General features: G+C 37.0%; 2 protein-coding genes across 2 annotated transcripts; one reads left to right on the top strand and one right to left on the bottom strand.

The window, feature by feature from the left end:
- Positions 1-394: 394 nt before the first annotated feature.
- On the bottom strand, positions 395-13,397 carry nsdhl (NAD(P) dependent steroid dehydrogenase-like). Its single transcript, XM_052149959.1, has 8 exons — positions 13,324-13,397; positions 13,011-13,062; positions 12,375-12,536; positions 12,119-12,265; positions 10,526-10,654; positions 10,176-10,318; positions 5,088-5,190; positions 395-4,388 (listed from the first exon to the last, which is right to left on the bottom strand). The coding sequence occupies exons 2-8, from the start codon at positions 13,029-13,031 to the stop codon at positions 4,056-4,058; spliced, it is 1,038 nt and encodes a 345-aa protein (XP_052005919.1). The 5' UTR covers positions 13,032-13,062; positions 13,324-13,397; the 3' UTR covers positions 395-4,055.
- A 2,209-nt stretch (positions 13,398-15,606) lies between these two features.
- cetn2 (centrin, EF-hand protein, 2) lies at positions 15,607-18,212 on the top strand. The gene is made up of 5 exons (XM_052149890.1): positions 15,607-15,663; positions 16,087-16,245; positions 16,381-16,509; positions 17,217-17,354; positions 17,485-18,212. Exons 1-5 carry the CDS (start codon positions 15,661-15,663, stop codon positions 17,572-17,574), a joined length of 519 nt encoding a protein of 172 aa, XP_052005850.1. The 5' UTR covers positions 15,607-15,660; the 3' UTR covers positions 17,575-18,212.
- Positions 18,213-18,861: the final 649 nt, after the last annotated feature.

Raw genomic sequence — 18,861 nt, 5'->3', positions numbered from 1 at the left:
ATCAGGGTTCCTTGCCTGTCTAACAAAACAAATCAACATGATTTAAAGACAGAAACTGCTCAGAGAACAGCATCCGGAGGGACAGTGCAAAGCTCATAATGTGTTCCTGTGGGACTGATCCAATATAGCTACTACAGTACAACTGCTTGGGCCCTTTAATAAGCACAGGGTACAGTGGAAATTCATTTAGATGTGTTTAATATAATTTGCAGTAGAGAATGCAGCAGGTTGGATGTTTGTTTTGTTTTAAAGTTGTTTAAAAATCTAAATCAAGGGTAGCGGCGTATTCTTCCAAGATAAACAAACAAAACAATATTTTTTTAAATATTTATTGCATTTTTTAAAGCATGAATATTATGAATTTCTCTTCATTCTACCATTTAAAAACCTCAAATAAATCTTGTAATTCATTAATAATAATACAAAAATCGAACTATAATATTTTCAACAAAATGGCTTCCTGCGTGTTAGTTACATCACATTGAAAGATTGTGGAATTTTAATATACATACATATATACATACTTTTTTTCTTCTTTTTTTTTTTTTTTAAACAAAACTCTCAAAACAAAACACCCCCACACACACACATATATACGAATGACATCCTTTTTCCTAAGAATGTTTGTCTTATATTTTATATAAAATATAATTTTATAAGTATATATGAATTAACACATTTTAATTCAGAAATGTTCATTTGTCTGCATTTTTGTTCTTTTTTGAATAAATTAATAAATCCGGAGTAAAAATATTGGCCATTAAATAAAAAGGTCTATGTACGTACAGTTGAAGTCAGAGGTTAACTTACACTTAGGTTGAAGTCATTAAAACTAATATTTCAACCACTCCACAGATTTCATATTAGCAAACTATAGTTTTGGCAATTCGTTGAGGACATCTACTAGGACATGATACATTTTCCCAACAATTGTTTACAGACAGACTGTTAGACTGTATAAACACCATGGGACCATGCAGCCATCATACCACTCAGGAAGGAGACAAAGTGTAAAAGTGCAAATCAATCTCAGAACAACAGCAAAGGACCTTGTGAAGATGCTGGAAGAAACAGGTAGACAAGTATCTATATCCACAGTAAAACAGTATCTATATCCCAGTCCTATATTGACATAACCTGAAAGGTTGCTCAGCAAGGAAGAAGCCACTGCTCCAAAACCGCCATAAAAAAGCCAGAAGTGCACATGGGGACAAAGATCTTACTTCTGGAGAAATTTTCTCTGGTCTAATGAAACAAAAATGGAACTGTTTGGCCATAATGACCATCGTTATGTTTGGAGGAAAATGGGTGATGCTTGCAAGCCGAAGAACACCATCCCAACGTGAAGCATGGGGGTGGCAGCATAATGTTGTGGGGTGCTTTGCTGCAGGAGGGACTGGTACACTTCACAAAATAGATGACATCATGAGGAAGGACAATTATGTGGATACATTTTAGCAACATCTCAAGACATCAGCCAGGAAGTTAAAGCTCTGTCGCAAATGGACAATGACCCCAAGCATACCTCCAAAGTTGCGGCAAAATGGCTTAAGGACAACAAAGTCAAGGTATTGGAGTGGCCATCACAAAGCCCTGACCAGAAAATTTGTGGGCGGAACTGAAAAAGCGTGTGCAAGCAACAAGGCCTACAATCATGACTTGTAGGTCACCAGTTCTGTCTGGAGGAACGGGCCGAAATTCCAGCAAATTATTGAGAGAAGCTTGTGGAAGGCTGCCCAAAACATTTGACCCAAGTTAAACAATATAAAGGCAATGGTACCAAATACTAACAAAGAGTATATAAACTTCTGAGGACTTGTGAAAAACTGTATAATCTATATATATATATTAGTCTAAATAGTCTACAATTTAATTCAGAAATGTTAATTAGGTTTATCCAAGACATTTTGTGTTTGAACTGCATTTTTATAGTTTTTGGGAATAAATGAATAAATGTTTTTTTTTATATTAAAGACCGCTGATGCTGAAACAAAAACAACTGTACACAACTGTGATTCCAGACATCAAACGACAGCCTACAACTAACTGCTTAGATAAACGTGTGTCAATGGTAACCCAATGTTCAGTCAAGGTGAACTGCTGAGTCAAGTGTCCATAAATGAACACGGAAGCACCAATCCAAACCACAGTGTACAACTGTCTCACACACTCTACAACAAATAGGGTGTGTGCAGTCTCTAGGATACTCACTAACCCAATGACCAGCATTCTGCTGCCTAAAGACACATTCACACCCCTGTGAGCGCGTCTCGAGAGAGAACCAAGAGGCCCGATACAGTTTCATCATGGGTAACGCCTACTGCAGTGGGAAAGAAACCGGTTTGACGATTGTGAGTCATAGTGATAGTGATTCAGATCTTTGCATGGGGAATGTCAGCTATCTGAACAACACCCCCACCTCCCATTCAACGCCTGTTGGAGGAATTGAAAAAATGTACCATTGGGGAAACATTGCTGTCATTGTTTATAATGTATCGCTGAAGTATTACTAGTGTGAAATGAAAGTTATATGCATATGTGATTGATGTGATTTGTCATGAAATATGAGTGATAGTGAAATGGACAGGAAAAATGCTTCACAGGTAAAAGAGTGTGTATGTCCATCCCATTAATACTCCTTTTACAATTATAATTACTAAAAGGTGTGACATCATGATGACTTAATTCAATGACATTCTACGCAAACTGGTCTTTTTGTTGACGCAGAAACAGATTGTCATAATACAACCACCAAAATGTGACTTTTAGGTGAACGTGAAATCAAATTTGACCCCATTTAGGTTCATAATACACATTCATGGTCTTGTTGTTTTTAGCTTTGTAATCTTTAATCAAAATGTAACAAATTGCTCCACCTCTAAACCAACATTCTTTTTCCACTAACATCACTTGGGGGCAGGAACAATATTAAAGAATATTCAGCGTTAACTACAAGTTAAGTTCAATCGACACCATTTGGGGCAGAATGCTGATTATCACAAAAATGTATTTCAAATTGTACTTCTTTACTTTAGGAACATATAATATGGGGGGGCCTGTGTAGCTCAGCGAGTAAAGACACTGACTACCACCCCTGGAGTCTCGAGTTCGAATCCAGGGCATGCCAGCCAGGTCTCCTAAGCAACCACAGTCACAACCAGAGTCACATGGGGTAACCTCCTCATGGTTGCTATAATGTGGTTCTCGCTCTCGGTGGGATGTGTGGTGAGTTGTGCGTGGACGCCACGGAGAATAGCGTGCAGCCTCCACATGCACTATGTCTCCGCGGTAACGTGCTCAACAAGCCACGTAATAAGATGCGTGGATTGACGGTCTCAGATGCGGAGGCAACTGAGATTCATTCTCCACCACCCGTATTGAGGTGAAACAACCATTTAAACAACTTTACAGCTCAAATAATACATAATACATAAGTTTTAACAGAAGAATGTTAATACAATTTTAATCTTAACATTTCTGTCTTTAAACCTTCCAAAAAATTGTCCTCATTCATTTCCATTGTAAGGGTCTCAATTTAAACTTATATTGTTGCTTTTTTAAAGAAAGGGACAAGTCAAAATTATTTTTGTTTTAATCAACATTATGCCACAAATGCTTTTGACAGACCACAACAAAGCCCGCCCACTTTTTCAGCTGTCTTGATTCCAAAATGATTTTTCCCATAGGGAAGAATTAAAGGTTTGATTTAAAGCAAAAAAGAAAAAGACAAAAGTTCAACAGAGTTATACCTAAGCCTTAACCAAAAAAGGAATGTGATACAATTAGGTATTTGAATAAAAATGAGTTAGACTTGAATAGCTGTTTCATAAAGTTTGAATTCTTTTGATCCACAAATATTGGTATTTTCCGTCTGAACCCAACATTGGTTGGTGAAAATGTACATTTAATTAATAGGAATAATTAAGTGCATTGTTAATGCCACCTATAAAATAAAAACATGGTAATCTAAGGCTTATACTACAGTTCAGCACAAAGTAAACACGTCAGTAAAAAGTCCAGTCTCAGCGTGCAAGAAAAAAGTATTTACTGTGGTATTACACTCCATTCCTTAGATGTGGGTAGCTCTCTACAGTGCGTGCTATAGCCTCTTGTAAAGGAACCACGGGCTGGTAACCCATGTCCTGCTTGGCACGGGCACAGCTGTAGTAGTGGTAGGTGCCAGCCAGAGCTACTCGCATGGGGGTGAAGGTGGGTTTGACCTGGATCAGGGGCCGCAGTATGAAGGCGATCAGCCACAGCAGCAAGGCGATTCCATACACCAGCATGTAAGGCAGGTGGTACCGTGGGGCGCTGTAGCCCAAACCCACCAGAATCTGAGACATGAAATCCCAGAAACGCACTGGCTCGTCATTGGTTATGTGGTAAGCCTGTTAATAAGAGTTAATTCAGAGAAACCATTTTTACTGTACTGTATTTTTGTAAGGAATTACAATTATTCTAGTCACAAAACTGAAATAACAGTGAATAGTTCGGCAGTAGTGATGGACTATTCACTTCAATTCACGAGTATTTGTTTATTACCAAATACATTGGTTTATTTTTTTTTTAAATAAATAATCATTAAAAGATGATTCTAACCTGTATTTGCCAACAATATATTTTTTTTCCTATAATGTCAGCTTCTACTAAAACTTTTACTTTTGTTACCATCTCTGAACAGTTTGAAGAGCTACAAACTTCTGGTGATCACAAATAGCACAGTTTTGTTTTGCCACAAATTAACCACAAGTTTGCCGCAATTATCTTGTAGACATTATTTTCCGGGACTGGGTAATTTTCTTGCTTTCACAAAGATTTTCTAGTGTGCATCTGATCCCTGTATTAAAAACGGCATACTAAAAAAATAAAAAAAAAAACTTTCATTCACCATCGCTGCATTTAATGAATGATTAAAACCTCCTATGAGAGATTTGCGTTTTTGTAAACTTTATTCCTTGGAAATCATGGAAACTTGATGCATCATTAACGTGGAATGTTTACACTCTACATACGCATATGTGGGATTGGATCTATGAATGTACTTCTATACACTTACACTCATTCACGCTCTCACACACATTCCGTACCTGGCCACAGAGTGGAGAATCAGGCTTCAGGCGTTCAGCCGCTAAAATATGCCCATGAACTACATTCTCCACATAGGTAAAGTCCACAAGATTGGATCCATCTCTATAAATAAATATAAAAGAACAAACTCAGGATCAGGCAGCACATTATGATCATGCCAAACATTTACACACTATGTTTAGACACATTGATAATGTCTAAGGAGCTTCCCTAGATTTCCAAAGTATGTCCCTTGTAGCTTGAGCCAGGTCTGGGAAGAGAAATCGGCCCGGGATTTTATATGGCAACTGGCCCAACTGTTGAGATGAGCTTTGCCAAATGTTGTTGTTGTCTGCATATCACAGCATGTTTTGTGGTCCGTTCTGCATAACGCAGCGGCTCATTGTTTCATGGCAGAACCACCGGCACGCTCGGTTCTCCCGATGGCCATTCCACCCCTGTTCGGCCCAAAAGTGCGTCGGCCAACCGGGAAAATGCACGGTATGCCAGATTACCAGTCCAGCCCTGGCTTGAGCAAACCATGAGGATAGGTAGATAAAATTGATTGTTGGTCAGTTGAGCAAATGCTGTGCTAACCATAGCATAGTTACTAAACTGCACTCTGTGGTGCTTCCAACCAGTATGTATTTAGCATGCTAACATACACTTTCACTAGTTAGTACACAAAGAAATAAGACATTTATTTGAGTTGCATCGACACGTTTGATTTTGTTGGGTTTACCTAATTCAACTAGGTTATTTCTACACAAAGTGTATGATGTCCATGATTGAATCAAGTTCAGCTAAAGAGCTATTTTTCTGAGTGTATATAAGAGTTTTAAATTCAGAATGAGTTGCCAATACATGCTCGTGTGTCTAAAAAGGAGCAAACCCCCACAGTCATGTTCCAACATCTAGTGGAAAGCTGAACGAGAAGAGTTAGTAGCAAAGCGACGACCAACTCCATAATAATGGTTTGAAATTAAATGTTATACAAACACATGGGTGTGGCATTTGGGTGAACACATACTTTAATGAAGTGGATACAAAGAGATCTCAGACTATCTAAAGACACTGCTACTTTAAAGGATGTAATAAATTATTTGTGCAGTCATAAAAATAACTTTAAGACAATCAATATCAAACGTCTAAACTGACTGTGTCTACCAGCAAAGGTCTGTAGTTATTTGTACTGTATGAAAGTCATTAAAGAGTTGAACATTACATCCTATAATACGTGTATTGCATTTGGAAATCTGTATAAATGACGTGCAAATTGAATGCATCTACTGCACAGTCCACATGTTCTATACTACTTTCCTTAATGTTAAAACATTGCATGATAATTTGCATCCCAAAGCTGCGGAGGTGCTATATTAACCACAACATCTCCATTTTAGCTTAAGAAAAATGGTGTGTAGCAGTTTGTGGTTGTACACTGCATATTTAATATAGTACAATATATACTAAAGTATACAGTTTAGACAGATTATTTTCATCACAGTAAACATGCGTTCCACCATTGACAATGTAATCATTGGCATGCAAGCAATAAGGCAGAGAGAGGAATGAACATGAGTATTTTTAAGGACTTCACGCAGCCAGTCTTCATTATGAGGTCTATGGGAAGCGAAACATTCAAAAAGTGGAACAAAACTGCCCTTTATAGTCACACCTGTGCTCACGGACATGATGCACTTGGTTCCCTTTTTTTATGCTTTTTGCTCTCAAAAGTATTCTATTTAAATGAGGGGATGTTAAAGCAAGAAATATTTTTAAATGGGCATTTGGGGTGGGAGGGAAGTGATCTGGCACAGAGAGAAGCAAGAAAAAACCTTTTCAAAAGGTTGCCAACTTCTGGAAAGATAATGACAATCTGCCACCTAGTGGATTCAAACTGTCTCTGCACCACTAATGTCAATGGGAAGTGGTACACTGGTACTAAAGCTGTCAGAAACTGCATACTGTCAGAGTATGTAGTGCATTTGATGAAGTACACACTTTTTGGTCTGTAAGAAAGTGTGTTCTTTAGGAATGCAGGTGAGTAGTATTAATAGATTTCAGACATACTTAATCAAGAATGTGGGCATTGTCACGTGACCGGAATATATGACGTAATAACAACAGAGAAAATAATGTACTCTTTGTTTAAGCACAAAAAACAACTTCCTTGTAATATATATAGCCAGGGTTTTGAGGGTTACTTTAAAAATGTAATCCATTACAAATACAGATTACTTCAGTAACTCAATCCAGTTACCTCAATAAGTAATCAGATTACTGTTAGTTGCTTTTTGATTACCTCAATATCGCATATGTGAATAACGTTATGAGAAATGAATTTTAATCATGCCTTTTGAATGCAAACAAACCATATTTGAATAATGTTATGAGTGATGTAGCTATTATTATGTACAGTATAAGAAAACAAAATGAAAATCCCTGTTTAATAGGAAAACAGAATATGTTCAAATGTACAACAAATCTGCATTTTTAACCCAATCAGGTGCTCTGTTCCACAAAATAGTTTTTCTCCTCATCAAGCAAATACAGTTAGAACAGATGCACTGAATTATGTCTTGGTTAACATTAACAGATATACCTCAGATTCAAAAACACTTCAAAAGTTGGATTCTGCCATGTATTGCAGTTAGCATGTAGACTGATTGGCATTGACCATTCATTAACTTCTGACTGCAATAGGTAGATCACAGGTTATCTTCTTAATCTTTATGATCATCAAAATCATCATCATTATCATTAATGCTTCCAGTGTCCTCTGCTTATATTCCTGCTCCCGCGAAAATGATCCAAGGACGGTCTGACGGTGTAATTAGGGGACACTTATGACTATTTTTAGCCACCCTAGCTAACATGATTTTTGTGTGGGTCTTACCTTTAAATGCTTCTTTAAATTATGTATCGGGTTCTTGGAAAAACACTGGATCTTCACAATTGGAAGGTATTAATTGCACTGAACTGTAATGTTGTTTCCCTTTACTCCATTGAAGTGACAAGAATGTTGAAAAAAATAATCATATTTCTCCAGTGGCTACTGCGATTAAACTTTTTAAAGGTTTGACCTCGTTTGGAGAGCACAGTGTTGGTGTGAGACAGGTACTATTTGTGCATGCGACAGTAATGGCACTTTTCCACTCCATGTTACGGTTCGACTCGACTCTGCTTGCTTTACTTTTCTGAGCTTGCTTATCCACTGCAGTTTAGTGCCGCCTCAATGTGGGTGGCATTATAGGCTGATCGTCATAGTTGCGCTACCTCTACTGCCGTGACATCATCTTAAACGCGACAAACAATAACACGATCACTAGCTGTTAGCTACTTGCTCATTGCAAGCATAAAGCAGTTGTTGTATGGTGATTTTACACAAGTGTAACAGTTCAATTGGCCTGGTTGCTTTAGAAGCAAGCTTCCCAGTAGCAGGTCAACTAAATAAAGTGAAGCTTTCAAGTGGAGTAGATTTAACGTAACAAAATGTACCATCCTCAATCATGGAGTCCAGCTCCCTCCCATTGCTCACCGGTCTAGATAGCATTCAGTGATCTGCAGGATTTTTACGTCACATTTAATATCGGCTCGGCTCGCTTGGAACCTCGACCGAGGTGGTTCTAAAAAAGTACCAGGTAGCAGGTACTATCCACAGTGGAAAACCTCCAAAAAGCGAGCAGAGTAGCGTATCGTGCAGTGGAAAAGCCCCGTAATTGGCACCAGATACACATCATGAGAGAGAACTAGAAGAAATCTCCAGCACGCTTCTGATCATATCTGAACCACTCTAAAGCAAGCAGCGGTATTTATCATTTTATGTCAGGAGGATCTTTTGTTTATTTTTTTTATACATTGAAAATTGTAATCCTGCAAGTAATACCAATTTTTACCAAATGTAACTGTAATCTGTATACATTGTGTAAATGTAATCCCTTAGTTACATAAAACTCAATGTTTGTATCCTGATTACTTGAACACCGTTACAAGTATTTCGTTACTCCCCAAGCCTGTATATAGCACTTGCAGTTAAAAAGAGCTGCCCAGCTTGTGTTTTGTTTTATTCATTTTTAAATCCATCTTTAAACGTGCCATATCCTCAACTCACAAGGGATTATTGATCCGCACTTCAGAATCTCTTTGGAAATTAGAAGTAGACCGATATATCAGTTTTACTGATTAATCGGTGCCAATAGTTGCTTTTTGGAACTATAGATTATCAGTAAAACTCTATGACAATATTTTTTAATGATTATTCTTCCATGTCCCTCTGTGGCCAGCGCTGGAAGATTCTACAGTATAAAAGCAGGCTCTAGAGATTAAATAAAAACAATCAATAACGTCTTGTGTGGATTTGCTGTATCTACATCTTTCATCATTGACAATATTCATCCATGTTTTTATCCTCACTTCAGTGAATATTTTGTTTTTTGATTAGATAATTAAAATCACATTGTGTCTACAATTTCATATCTTGTGAATAATAATAAACCTTATTCCTCATTAAACCTCATCTGGTGAAATATATAGGCTATAAAAAGCTTACTTTGGGTAATAGTTAAATATAAAGCATTGTCATTTCAAAATAAGAATACCAGAGTAATTTGGGTTTGTTTAAAGTTAAAAGTCCTAAATTATGCACCAAATCTTTTTTTTTTTTTTCTAATTATTTTTGGGATTTTTCTTGAACAGTTAACTAAATCTGGAATTTAGTTTACTGTTGGACTCTTATAGCCTGTGTCTTTGCATGTCTTAGTAAGGAAAGACTAAGAAAACAAATGTATGCTTGGTACGAAAGTGCAAGTGCATGGCGATCATCGGTGTTCTGCGACTGCTATCGGGTCCTTGAATAACATATAACGTGCGAGTAAGGGCAGCAGTTAAGATGATGCCCCTCTAAGGAGTTGGTGCCCTATGCAGACCGTATAATATGCGTATAGGGAGAAGCAGTACTGCCGGAAATAGCAGGTCATTCTGGGATTTGAAAACACTACTCCATTAGCACACTGTTCTTGGGAAGTATGCTATATAATGGGGAAATATGGATATTTGGAGCCAGCTAAAGACTTCCATGGATCTGTAGGCAAAATGTCAGCACTGCTCACCCGATAATGAACTTCATCTTTCCTTTGCGGGCCATGTCTACCAGGATGGGTACTAACTGAGGGTCCCGGGGGCCAAAGATGCCATGCGGACGGATAGCAACTGTGAGAAAACCCTTATCTTTACTGCACGCCTCCAACACCAACTGAGCAGGGAGAGATAAAGATTAATCTTAATGCTTAGGAGACATGGAGGATTTGCTTCTAACACTGAAGCGCAATGATTCAGTACATCAATCAAAACACCAAGAACAAAACTAACTTAAAACACACAGTGACATAAATAAAAAAGAAATGCATTTCATAAAATGGTCATGAAGAGAATGAATGTCACTGATCTGATTTATTCTTACCTTTTCCTGCTGGATTTTAGTTTCTGTATAATAATCTATTGGCTTTTTTGCATAAGGCAAATCCTCTTTCCCATTCTTGATGTCAGTTCCTTCGAACACCACACTTGCACTGCTGGTCAGTACTAATTTCTGTAAAAACAAGGCTTAATTTACAAGAGCTGCACAATTCCTCAGATAATAATCAAGATAACGATTGCAGCTGCATGGACTAAAGGACTAAAGGACTCATTCTCTACGTCCTCCACACTGCGATTCGCATCAGTCCGCCACCACAACAACACATCAACGCCTAATTTACCTTTAATTACTTCTGTAGCCCTGCCCAGTAGCAGTGAGATGGCAAGAAGAGACAGCAGGTCAGTCAACAGGAGATAGCCAATCATAACAGTGGGCATGTACTGTCAAGTCTTAAAGGAGAAGCAGGACCAAAACTGAACGTTTCTGACAGAGGGTCAGAATGAGGGTGGAAAATGATCATGTTTTACAAATATATGGCTGTTTTTTTTGTGTAAAAACATATAACATTAAGGGGTGGCTGTGGCTCAGTTGGTAGAGCGTGTCGGCCACTAATCACAGGGTTGGTGGTTCTAATCCTGGCCCACACGACTCCACATGCCGAAGTGTCCTTGGGCAAGACACTGAACCCCAAGTTGCTCCCAATGGCAGGCTAGCACCTTACATATCAGCTCTGCTGCCGTGTGTGTGTGTGTGTGTGTGTGTGAAACGCAGTGTAAAATGCTTTGAATACCGTTAAGGCTTAAAAAGGTGCTATATATATATACTCCATTTTCCATAAGTGTATATAATAAAAATATTATATTAAAAAAAAGACATCATGACTCAAGACCCCTTTAAATAAACGTAAAAAGTGTAAATTACAGCATTCATTTTGGTGCACTCCCATTAGCCACGTTTCCACTATCGGGTATGCTAGTGCAAGTAGCATTCCCACTGTCACTTCTGGGGATTCATTGTACCTCCTCGGGGCTTTCACGGGGCCAATGGCCTTTGGCCCGCCGATTACTCTTGGGCCAAACAAGGCCAACTGGGGAGTGAGGCGGGGTCAATGTTTCACAGAATTTGCCAGCTTGTGTATCTAGCACACAACGGTACAGATTCGGGGGAAATGTAACATTGGGCACATTACAAATCTGTTAAAACGCACAATGGACAAAACGGTGCCCAAAGAAAGAATTTTCCATTGTTCGAGATCATAGAAGGGGTACTGGGACATGGTCCTGGTTTGGGTGAACTAATCCTTTAATGTCAACAATATTATATGTTCTACCAGTTCGTCAACATGAAACAACATTTGCAACTCATTTTACTTCCGTAATGTAATGCATATCTGCGTAAAACAGGATATTTGATAATAGCCAAATAAAATGCAGGGCGGAAGTTGATTGGGAATTGACTGGATCATGAAAATGGGTGTTCCATTTGTTTTATTTGGACTAACGTGCACTGATGTGAATGTGTATTAAAAATGTAAATGGGACCGATTTTGATTTTATTGCAACGTTTTAAACAAAACTGTCCACTAAAATAAACCAATAAATTAAAGGCAATTTAACTTTATGTGAAGACTGGTACCTGCACTCCTGCCTCATGGCAGGCCTGTATAACAGTCCGTGTGCCATCAATATTGACCCTCTGAAACAGTGCGAGGTCATCACTGGCTGGTGCAGGTGAGGCACAGTGAAATACTATAGACACATCTTTCAAAGCTACAAGCAAAGCCTAAACAAGAGAGAAAGAGAACAAATAGGGCAGTGAGGATGTGGTTATTGTGTCATATTGAATTGATTCATCAGTCGAATTGGTGATTGAATTGGTGATCAGTCCCCACCTGTTTGTCACACAGGTCCCCTTGGTGAAAGGTCACTCCTGGATGTTCATAGGCCTGTCTGATATCAAACACAGCCACTGCATATCCTTTGTCCAATAAATGCTCCACAAGGTGTCTGCCGAGGAATCCAGACCCTCCGATGACAGCGCAACGCTTGTTGCTCTGAGGGAAAACAATTTTTATATCGTAAATGTCACATTTTTGGTTAGTTGTCATTTATACGCTACAATGAAGATAAAACCATATTAATTGGCAAATAAATATAAAACAAATTGGAATAGTTTATTGTCCATTGCCAAGGCTGTAGGTAGATATTGGATCTCAAAATGATCAAATATCAGCTGATAAATCAGTTTGTCTCTAATTAACACATTCATGACAAACTTTTACACAGTGCCTAGTGGACACAGGCAATAAGGGCAAATAATTGCATGAATTACAATAAATAGAGAACAAAAAAATGTGTATAGTCTGCATTAATAGGGAAGATGTGATTGTGCATTGATGACAGTGTGATCAGCAATGACTGGACAATAGTGCAAGTGTGCAAAAATATATAAAAGTTTGAATACATGTTAAGTTTACATGTTAACAGTCCATTTACATTACATGCTGCCATCATGTTGTTATACTCACAGGTCTGATACGAGTTGCCATGTGTAGTTATCTCAGCTCCTTCAACAGCAGTCTAAAGATCAATACAATGAACATAACATTAACATAAACTTGTTTAATAGCAATTAATTTAAACCATGTTACACCTGGGTTGACCTTTAAACCATTTACTGCACAACATTTACTTTTTAGTCTTGTTGAATTATATTAAATCCATCCTTGACATCATGTCCTACGAGCAGGTAAGTTAGAAGTTCAAGATAATATATATATATACATATATATATAAACCCTATTTTCTATTTTTGTAAACCTTTAGTTCAATATCACTCACCTGTTCAACTCTATCGAAAGACACTTTCAGAGGTAATGATTAAAATACGAAGAGCCATCATCAGCAGAGAGCCGAGAAACATCTTATTGGCTGAGCGGACTATCAGGTATGACGCTAACATGTACATTTGACCAATAAGAGAAAAGCAACGTCAAAGAGCGCCACTGCGCGGACCAATCAAGAAAGAGAACACCATTACATTCTCCTCCTCCCATGACACATAGCCACGCCCCTATATGTAATTTGAAGCGTTTAATATACAATATTCTGTCTGTCCGTCGTCTGTTTGTATGTTTTTTAACCTGCTCCTTGATCTGCCCTCTTAACCCTTGTGCGTCAATTTAAAAAAGTTACTCAGATGTTCTTAGAGGACAAAAATGTCCTCGTCAAAAAAAAAAAAACTGCCATAATAATATTATATATTAATATTATTTTCCACTTTCAATTCGTAATTGTTTTTAACCAACATCAGTCCTGATCATAACTACGAAATATTCATGATTTTAACCCTTTAAATGCTGGTTTCTTTCTATAATGCAACTGCTGTTTTTGATGAAACACGCACACACACACACACACACACACACACACACACACACACACACACACACACACACACACACGTTGTGTTTCCATGTTTTATGGGGACTTTCCAATAGACGTAATGGTTTTTATACTGTACAAACTATATATATTCTAACCCCTAACCCTTCCCCTAAACCTAACCCTCACAGAAAACTTTCTGCATTTTTACATTTTCAAAAACACCATTTAGTATGATTTATAAGCTGTTTTCCTCCTGGGGACCAACAAAATGTCCCCACAAGGTCAAAATTTCGGGTTTTACTGTCCTTATGGGGACATTTGGTCCCCACAAAGTTATAAATACACGCTCACACACACACACACACATACAAAATTATTTATTTCCACACTAAATGCTAAGGGTATTTTTTTTTATTAATATTATTATCACATTCTGGGATATGTCAATGATTAGCAACAACATTGATTTTGATGCATTATTATTTTTTGTGCAGTCAGGAAAAAAAAAAAACACACACTCAGTAGCTAAGAGAACAAAAATGTATTCATATTAATATTATTTTCCACTTTCACTTACTTAGATTTTAGAACATCAGTCCTGATAATAACTACCAAATATTCATTCATTTTTGGTGAATGAGTTTGTTTACATAATGCCACTGTTGTTTTTTACACACACAAATTTCTCAATATACACATACAAAACACACTCTTACGTCCAAACCAACACACCAACTCAATTCTAGCTGCATCGTTTATTAATTTGGCCTGCAGTGCTCTAATTCAGCAAACAGAAAATAGAGAAAAAGCATGTATTTGTTCCATAGGCTAAACATGAGAGAAATGGCACCATCTGGTGGAAAATATTAAATAAATTAAATCTTGAAGCCAGGGCTCTGGAATGAAATCCTAGAATTCCTGATGTTATGCTTTAATGCACCGGGATCAAATATTGCAATTTTAATGGGTTTCAATGGGGACATTCTCGTCCTTAATTTTCTGAGTGAAATTATTTTGTGTTCACAGTCAATTATAGATGTATTATAGGAACTGAGGTTGAAATATATAAATTCCCCCCAAAATACACACCTTTGGGCATATTTATGCCTTTGGCATTAACACAGCCAAAATGATCAAAACAACAACAAAAAAAGACAAAAATGTCCCGAAGGTCGCACAAGGGTTAAGACATTTGCATTAAGTATGTGAATGTAATGAAATGACTTCATGGGGTATAGAAATAACAAAATAATTATAAAATAGAAGCTATAAAAAGGTTTAGATGACCTTACCTTAAAACCAGCACGAAAATATATTTGAATAATTATATAAATGTTTTATATATAACATTACATTGTTATTTTTTAATGTTATATCGTATAATTATGTAAAAATATATAAAATACGGCACGAAATATACTAATAAATATACACTTACATCCATTTGCTTTATGTTCCCAGAAACATCATCATCAGTAGACAAATCAAAGCCAACAATATTCCCATAGATGAGAGGGGGAATTAATATAACTAATATTTATAACTCATGATTTAGTCGTGCCGAACTAACTTCATGAAACGTCAGAAACGCAACCTAATTAATATTAATTAAATACGCCTTCACCGTATCCGTGCACCAGCCGACTTCCTTCCATTCGCTAACGTCGCATTTCAGCCAATCATTTAGGCCTACTGGCCAAACGTCACGGAGCGTAATCAATATTCATGAGTTAATCCTTCGCCATAGTAGGTGTAATACATTTGCGTTTTGTTGATCTCCTCTCGATAAAGATGGTGAGTTACTGCGTATGCAACTATTTTTTTATATTTAGGATTTCTGTATTTATTAATTTAATAAGCATCTTTTCCGTTGAACGATGCTCATTTGATTTATATGTAACCTTTAATTTGTAGCGCGTGTCCTGTGTATTTAACCATATGTGATGCTTATTATTGGCATAGGTCCTTCCATGTCAGTAGAGGATGTGTGGATATTTACAACCACTGATTTTAAAATAAATAATGTCATGAATTACATCAACGGGTTCTATTGTTCACTGCTAATATTATCTTTCACATAATAACCATCAAACTATTTTATTTTGTATTATTAACATGTGCATTGTCCATGTTTATACTGGGCATAGTATGATTTATTTCTTCTGTCCTGTATTTATAAGTTGCATTAAATATTGCTCTATTCTATTCTATATACAGGCCACTAGTCCCAAAAGACCGTCACTGGGAGCAGTAGCCCCTCGTAAAAAAGCAAACCCAAAGCCAGAACTGACAGAGGAGCAAAAACAGGAGATCCGAGAGGCATTTGAGCTCTTTGACACTGACGGCTGTGGTTACATTGAAGTAAAGGAGTTAAAGGTGAGACTTAATGCCATGTAATTATTAGAAACATGCATAATATCCTTTAGTGATAGTTTACTCAAGAGTGTGTTATTGCGATGCACAAGGTACTGAATACATGTATTTAATGGGAAATTATGCAAACTCTGCCAGGTGGCCATGCGAGCATTAGGTTTTGAGCCTAAAAAGGAGGAAATCAGGAAGATGATTGCAGAGGTGGATAAAGATGCTACTGGCAAGATCTCTTTCAACGATTTTTTGATGGTTATGACTCAAAAAATGGTAAGTGTGAAACTCAAATATATATATACAATTCTAGACAATTAGTACACTGTTATTGGGTGTGTATGTATACATACAGGACTGTGCAAACGTTTTAGGCACTTGTGAAAAATGTTGCATAGGGAGGTCTTCAAAAATAATGACATAAATTGTTTTCATTTATCAAGTAATGTCATAAAAAGTCCTGTAAACATAAAAAAGCTAAATTAATATTCGGTGTGACCACCTTTGCCTTTAAAACATCACCAATTCTCCTAGGTACACCTGGACACAGTTTTTCTTGGTTGTTGGCAGATGGGACGTTCCAAGCTACTTGGAGAATTCTCCACAGTTCTTCTATCTTTTTCAGCTGTCTCAATTGCTTCTGTCTCTTTATGTAATCTCAGACTGACACAATGTTCAGCGGGGACTCTGTGGGGGGCGTTACATCTGTTGCAAAAGTAACGTTTGAGAGTCTAACGTTTATATTTCCTATTGACACACTAAAGCTGAAGATATAAATAACCATCTTAAGACAAATGCTTTTGTGAAACATCTTATGTGTCCAACATATATGTATGTATATATATATATATGTATATATATATATATATGCCTTGATTGCTACTGCTAATTATACATTTATCCATTTTTTCCCCTGTGATTGTGGGGATAAATATGAAACAGACATGTTTTCATTTGATTTACCCCATTACTGTTTTCTCAAGGCTGAAAAGGACTCTAAGGAAGAAATTCTTAAAGCATTTCGGCTGTTTGACGATGATGAAACAGGAAAAATCTCTTTCCGAAATCTAAAGAGAGTAGCCAAAGAACTGGGGGAGAATCTCACAGACGAAGAGCTACAGGTTCGAGAATTATCGAGGCACAAACATTTGCTTTCTGGTCTGATAAGACAAAATTGGGGTTTCCCTGAGAATTTACTACAGTACATAGATATGGAATACATTTAATTTCCTATCTATGTCTGTCTTGTAGGAAATGATTGATGAAGCAGACAGAGATGGTGATGGGGAAGTTAACCAGCAAGAATTTCTTCGCATCATGAAGAAAACAAGTTTGTACTGAATGCCACCATAAGCACAGGAAATCTTAATTGCTATGTAAGCATCTTAAATATCTTTATGATTTCATAGTTTTATGCACAGTACATTCCAAAACCATGATGCCTGTCAACACCAGGGGTCATTCCAGGTCCATGGGGTTTGCCAAATAGTTAAGACGTCAGCTGTTTACAAACTATATAAACAAATATAATCAGTAGCATACAACAGAGTCATAAATAGATGTAGTATGCATTCAAATATTCTTTGAAACAGTAATTTTACTTTGAGTGTATGCCTTACGGTTTGTTATATTAAAATATTTTATGGAAAATTATTACCATATCACCGATTGAACTATCCAGGGCCCTTTTAAATGGTTTATTATTATATTTTAAGTTTACAAATGCTTCTGTTGACTTTTGCATCAGTGTTTTGTATGCTTTATAATACTTCACTGCGCTTTCAGGGACATCTGTACTGTACCCTTCTTCGTGCCTCAGCTTGTGAAGAGATTTTGGCAGTTTTAGCAAATATTATGTCATCCTGTGGTGTAAGTTTCCTATTTGTACATGTCGCCCTCAAATTAGTTTCTGATATTTTGTAATGGAGTACAACTGAGATGCTATTTAAGTATTATTTACAGTAGAATAAAATATATCAAGCAACTGTTCTTGAGATTATTGGTCTTGGGTTTGTCTCCAATTGAGTGTTTTTCTTATCCACAGTGTGTGCTCCATTCACTATCATGGTATGGAAAAAAGATGAATGAAGGTCAATGGTGACTGAGGCTGTAATTCTATTGTCTCCTTTTGTGTTCAACAAAAGTTATACCAAGTGATATGGGTTTGGAAAAACAAGAGGGTGATTAAACAGACAAAAAGTACATTTTGGTGTGAACTACCCCTTTAAACTACAATATGTGGAGATCACACATTTCACAGATTTGCAAGAAGATATAATGACTGAAGAGTACAACAGAAATTTGACAACATTCCCTGCTCTTGTTTATATACTGTAATATGTCATTTTTATTGATATCTTATGTTGTTTTAACGGTTTTATTAAAGGAGCTGTAAGCTATTTTAGCCATTCCAGAATTTCCACAAACTTGGCTTTGGATTAGACATGTCCCTTTTTCCAAAACCCATACCCCAAAAATACCAAACGAGCTTTATTGAGGCCGACAGAGTAAAAAGGGGTCGTCAAAAACAACAGCAGCAAAATAGCGCCCTCAACTGACACCTGTTATGAGCAACATGTCATAAAATTGACATTAAGCCTCAATTATTCCCTGCAACTACAATACTAT

This window comes from Xyrauchen texanus, chromosome 19 (genome assembly GCF_025860055.1).
Source record: "Xyrauchen texanus isolate HMW12.3.18 chromosome 19, RBS_HiC_50CHRs, whole genome shotgun sequence".
Classification (NCBI taxonomy): Eukaryota; Metazoa; Chordata; class Actinopteri; order Cypriniformes; family Catostomidae; genus Xyrauchen; species Xyrauchen texanus.
The sequence above is the reverse complement of the archived record's forward strand: the minus strand, read 5'-3'. Positions and strand labels throughout refer to the sequence as shown.

What these genes read in the sequence shown, in the direction of transcription:
- nsdhl (XM_052149959.1), bottom strand. Translation starts at nt 13,031, where the DNA reads ATGGCAACTCGTATCAGACCT. An exon ending in GCCATGAGGCAGGAGTGCAG is followed by an intron (nt 10,655 to 12,118) that starts GTACCAGTCTTC and finishes TTGTTTTTACAG; the next exon opens with AAATTAGTACTGACCAGCAG. An exon ending in CTAAAATCCAGCAGGAAAAG is followed by an intron (nt 10,319 to 10,525) that starts GTAAGAATAAAT and finishes CTCCCTGCTCAG; the next exon opens with TTGGTGTTGGAGGCGTGCAG.
- cetn2 (XM_052149890.1), top strand. An exon ending in TTGAAGTAAAGGAGTTAAAG is followed by an intron (nt 16,246 to 16,380) that starts GTGAGACTTAAT and finishes AAACTCTGCCAG; the next exon opens with GTGGCCATGCGAGCATTAGG. An exon ending in TGGTTATGACTCAAAAAATG is followed by an intron (nt 16,510 to 17,216) that starts GTAAGTGTGAAA and finishes TGTTTTCTCAAG; the next exon opens with GCTGAAAAGGACTCTAAGGA.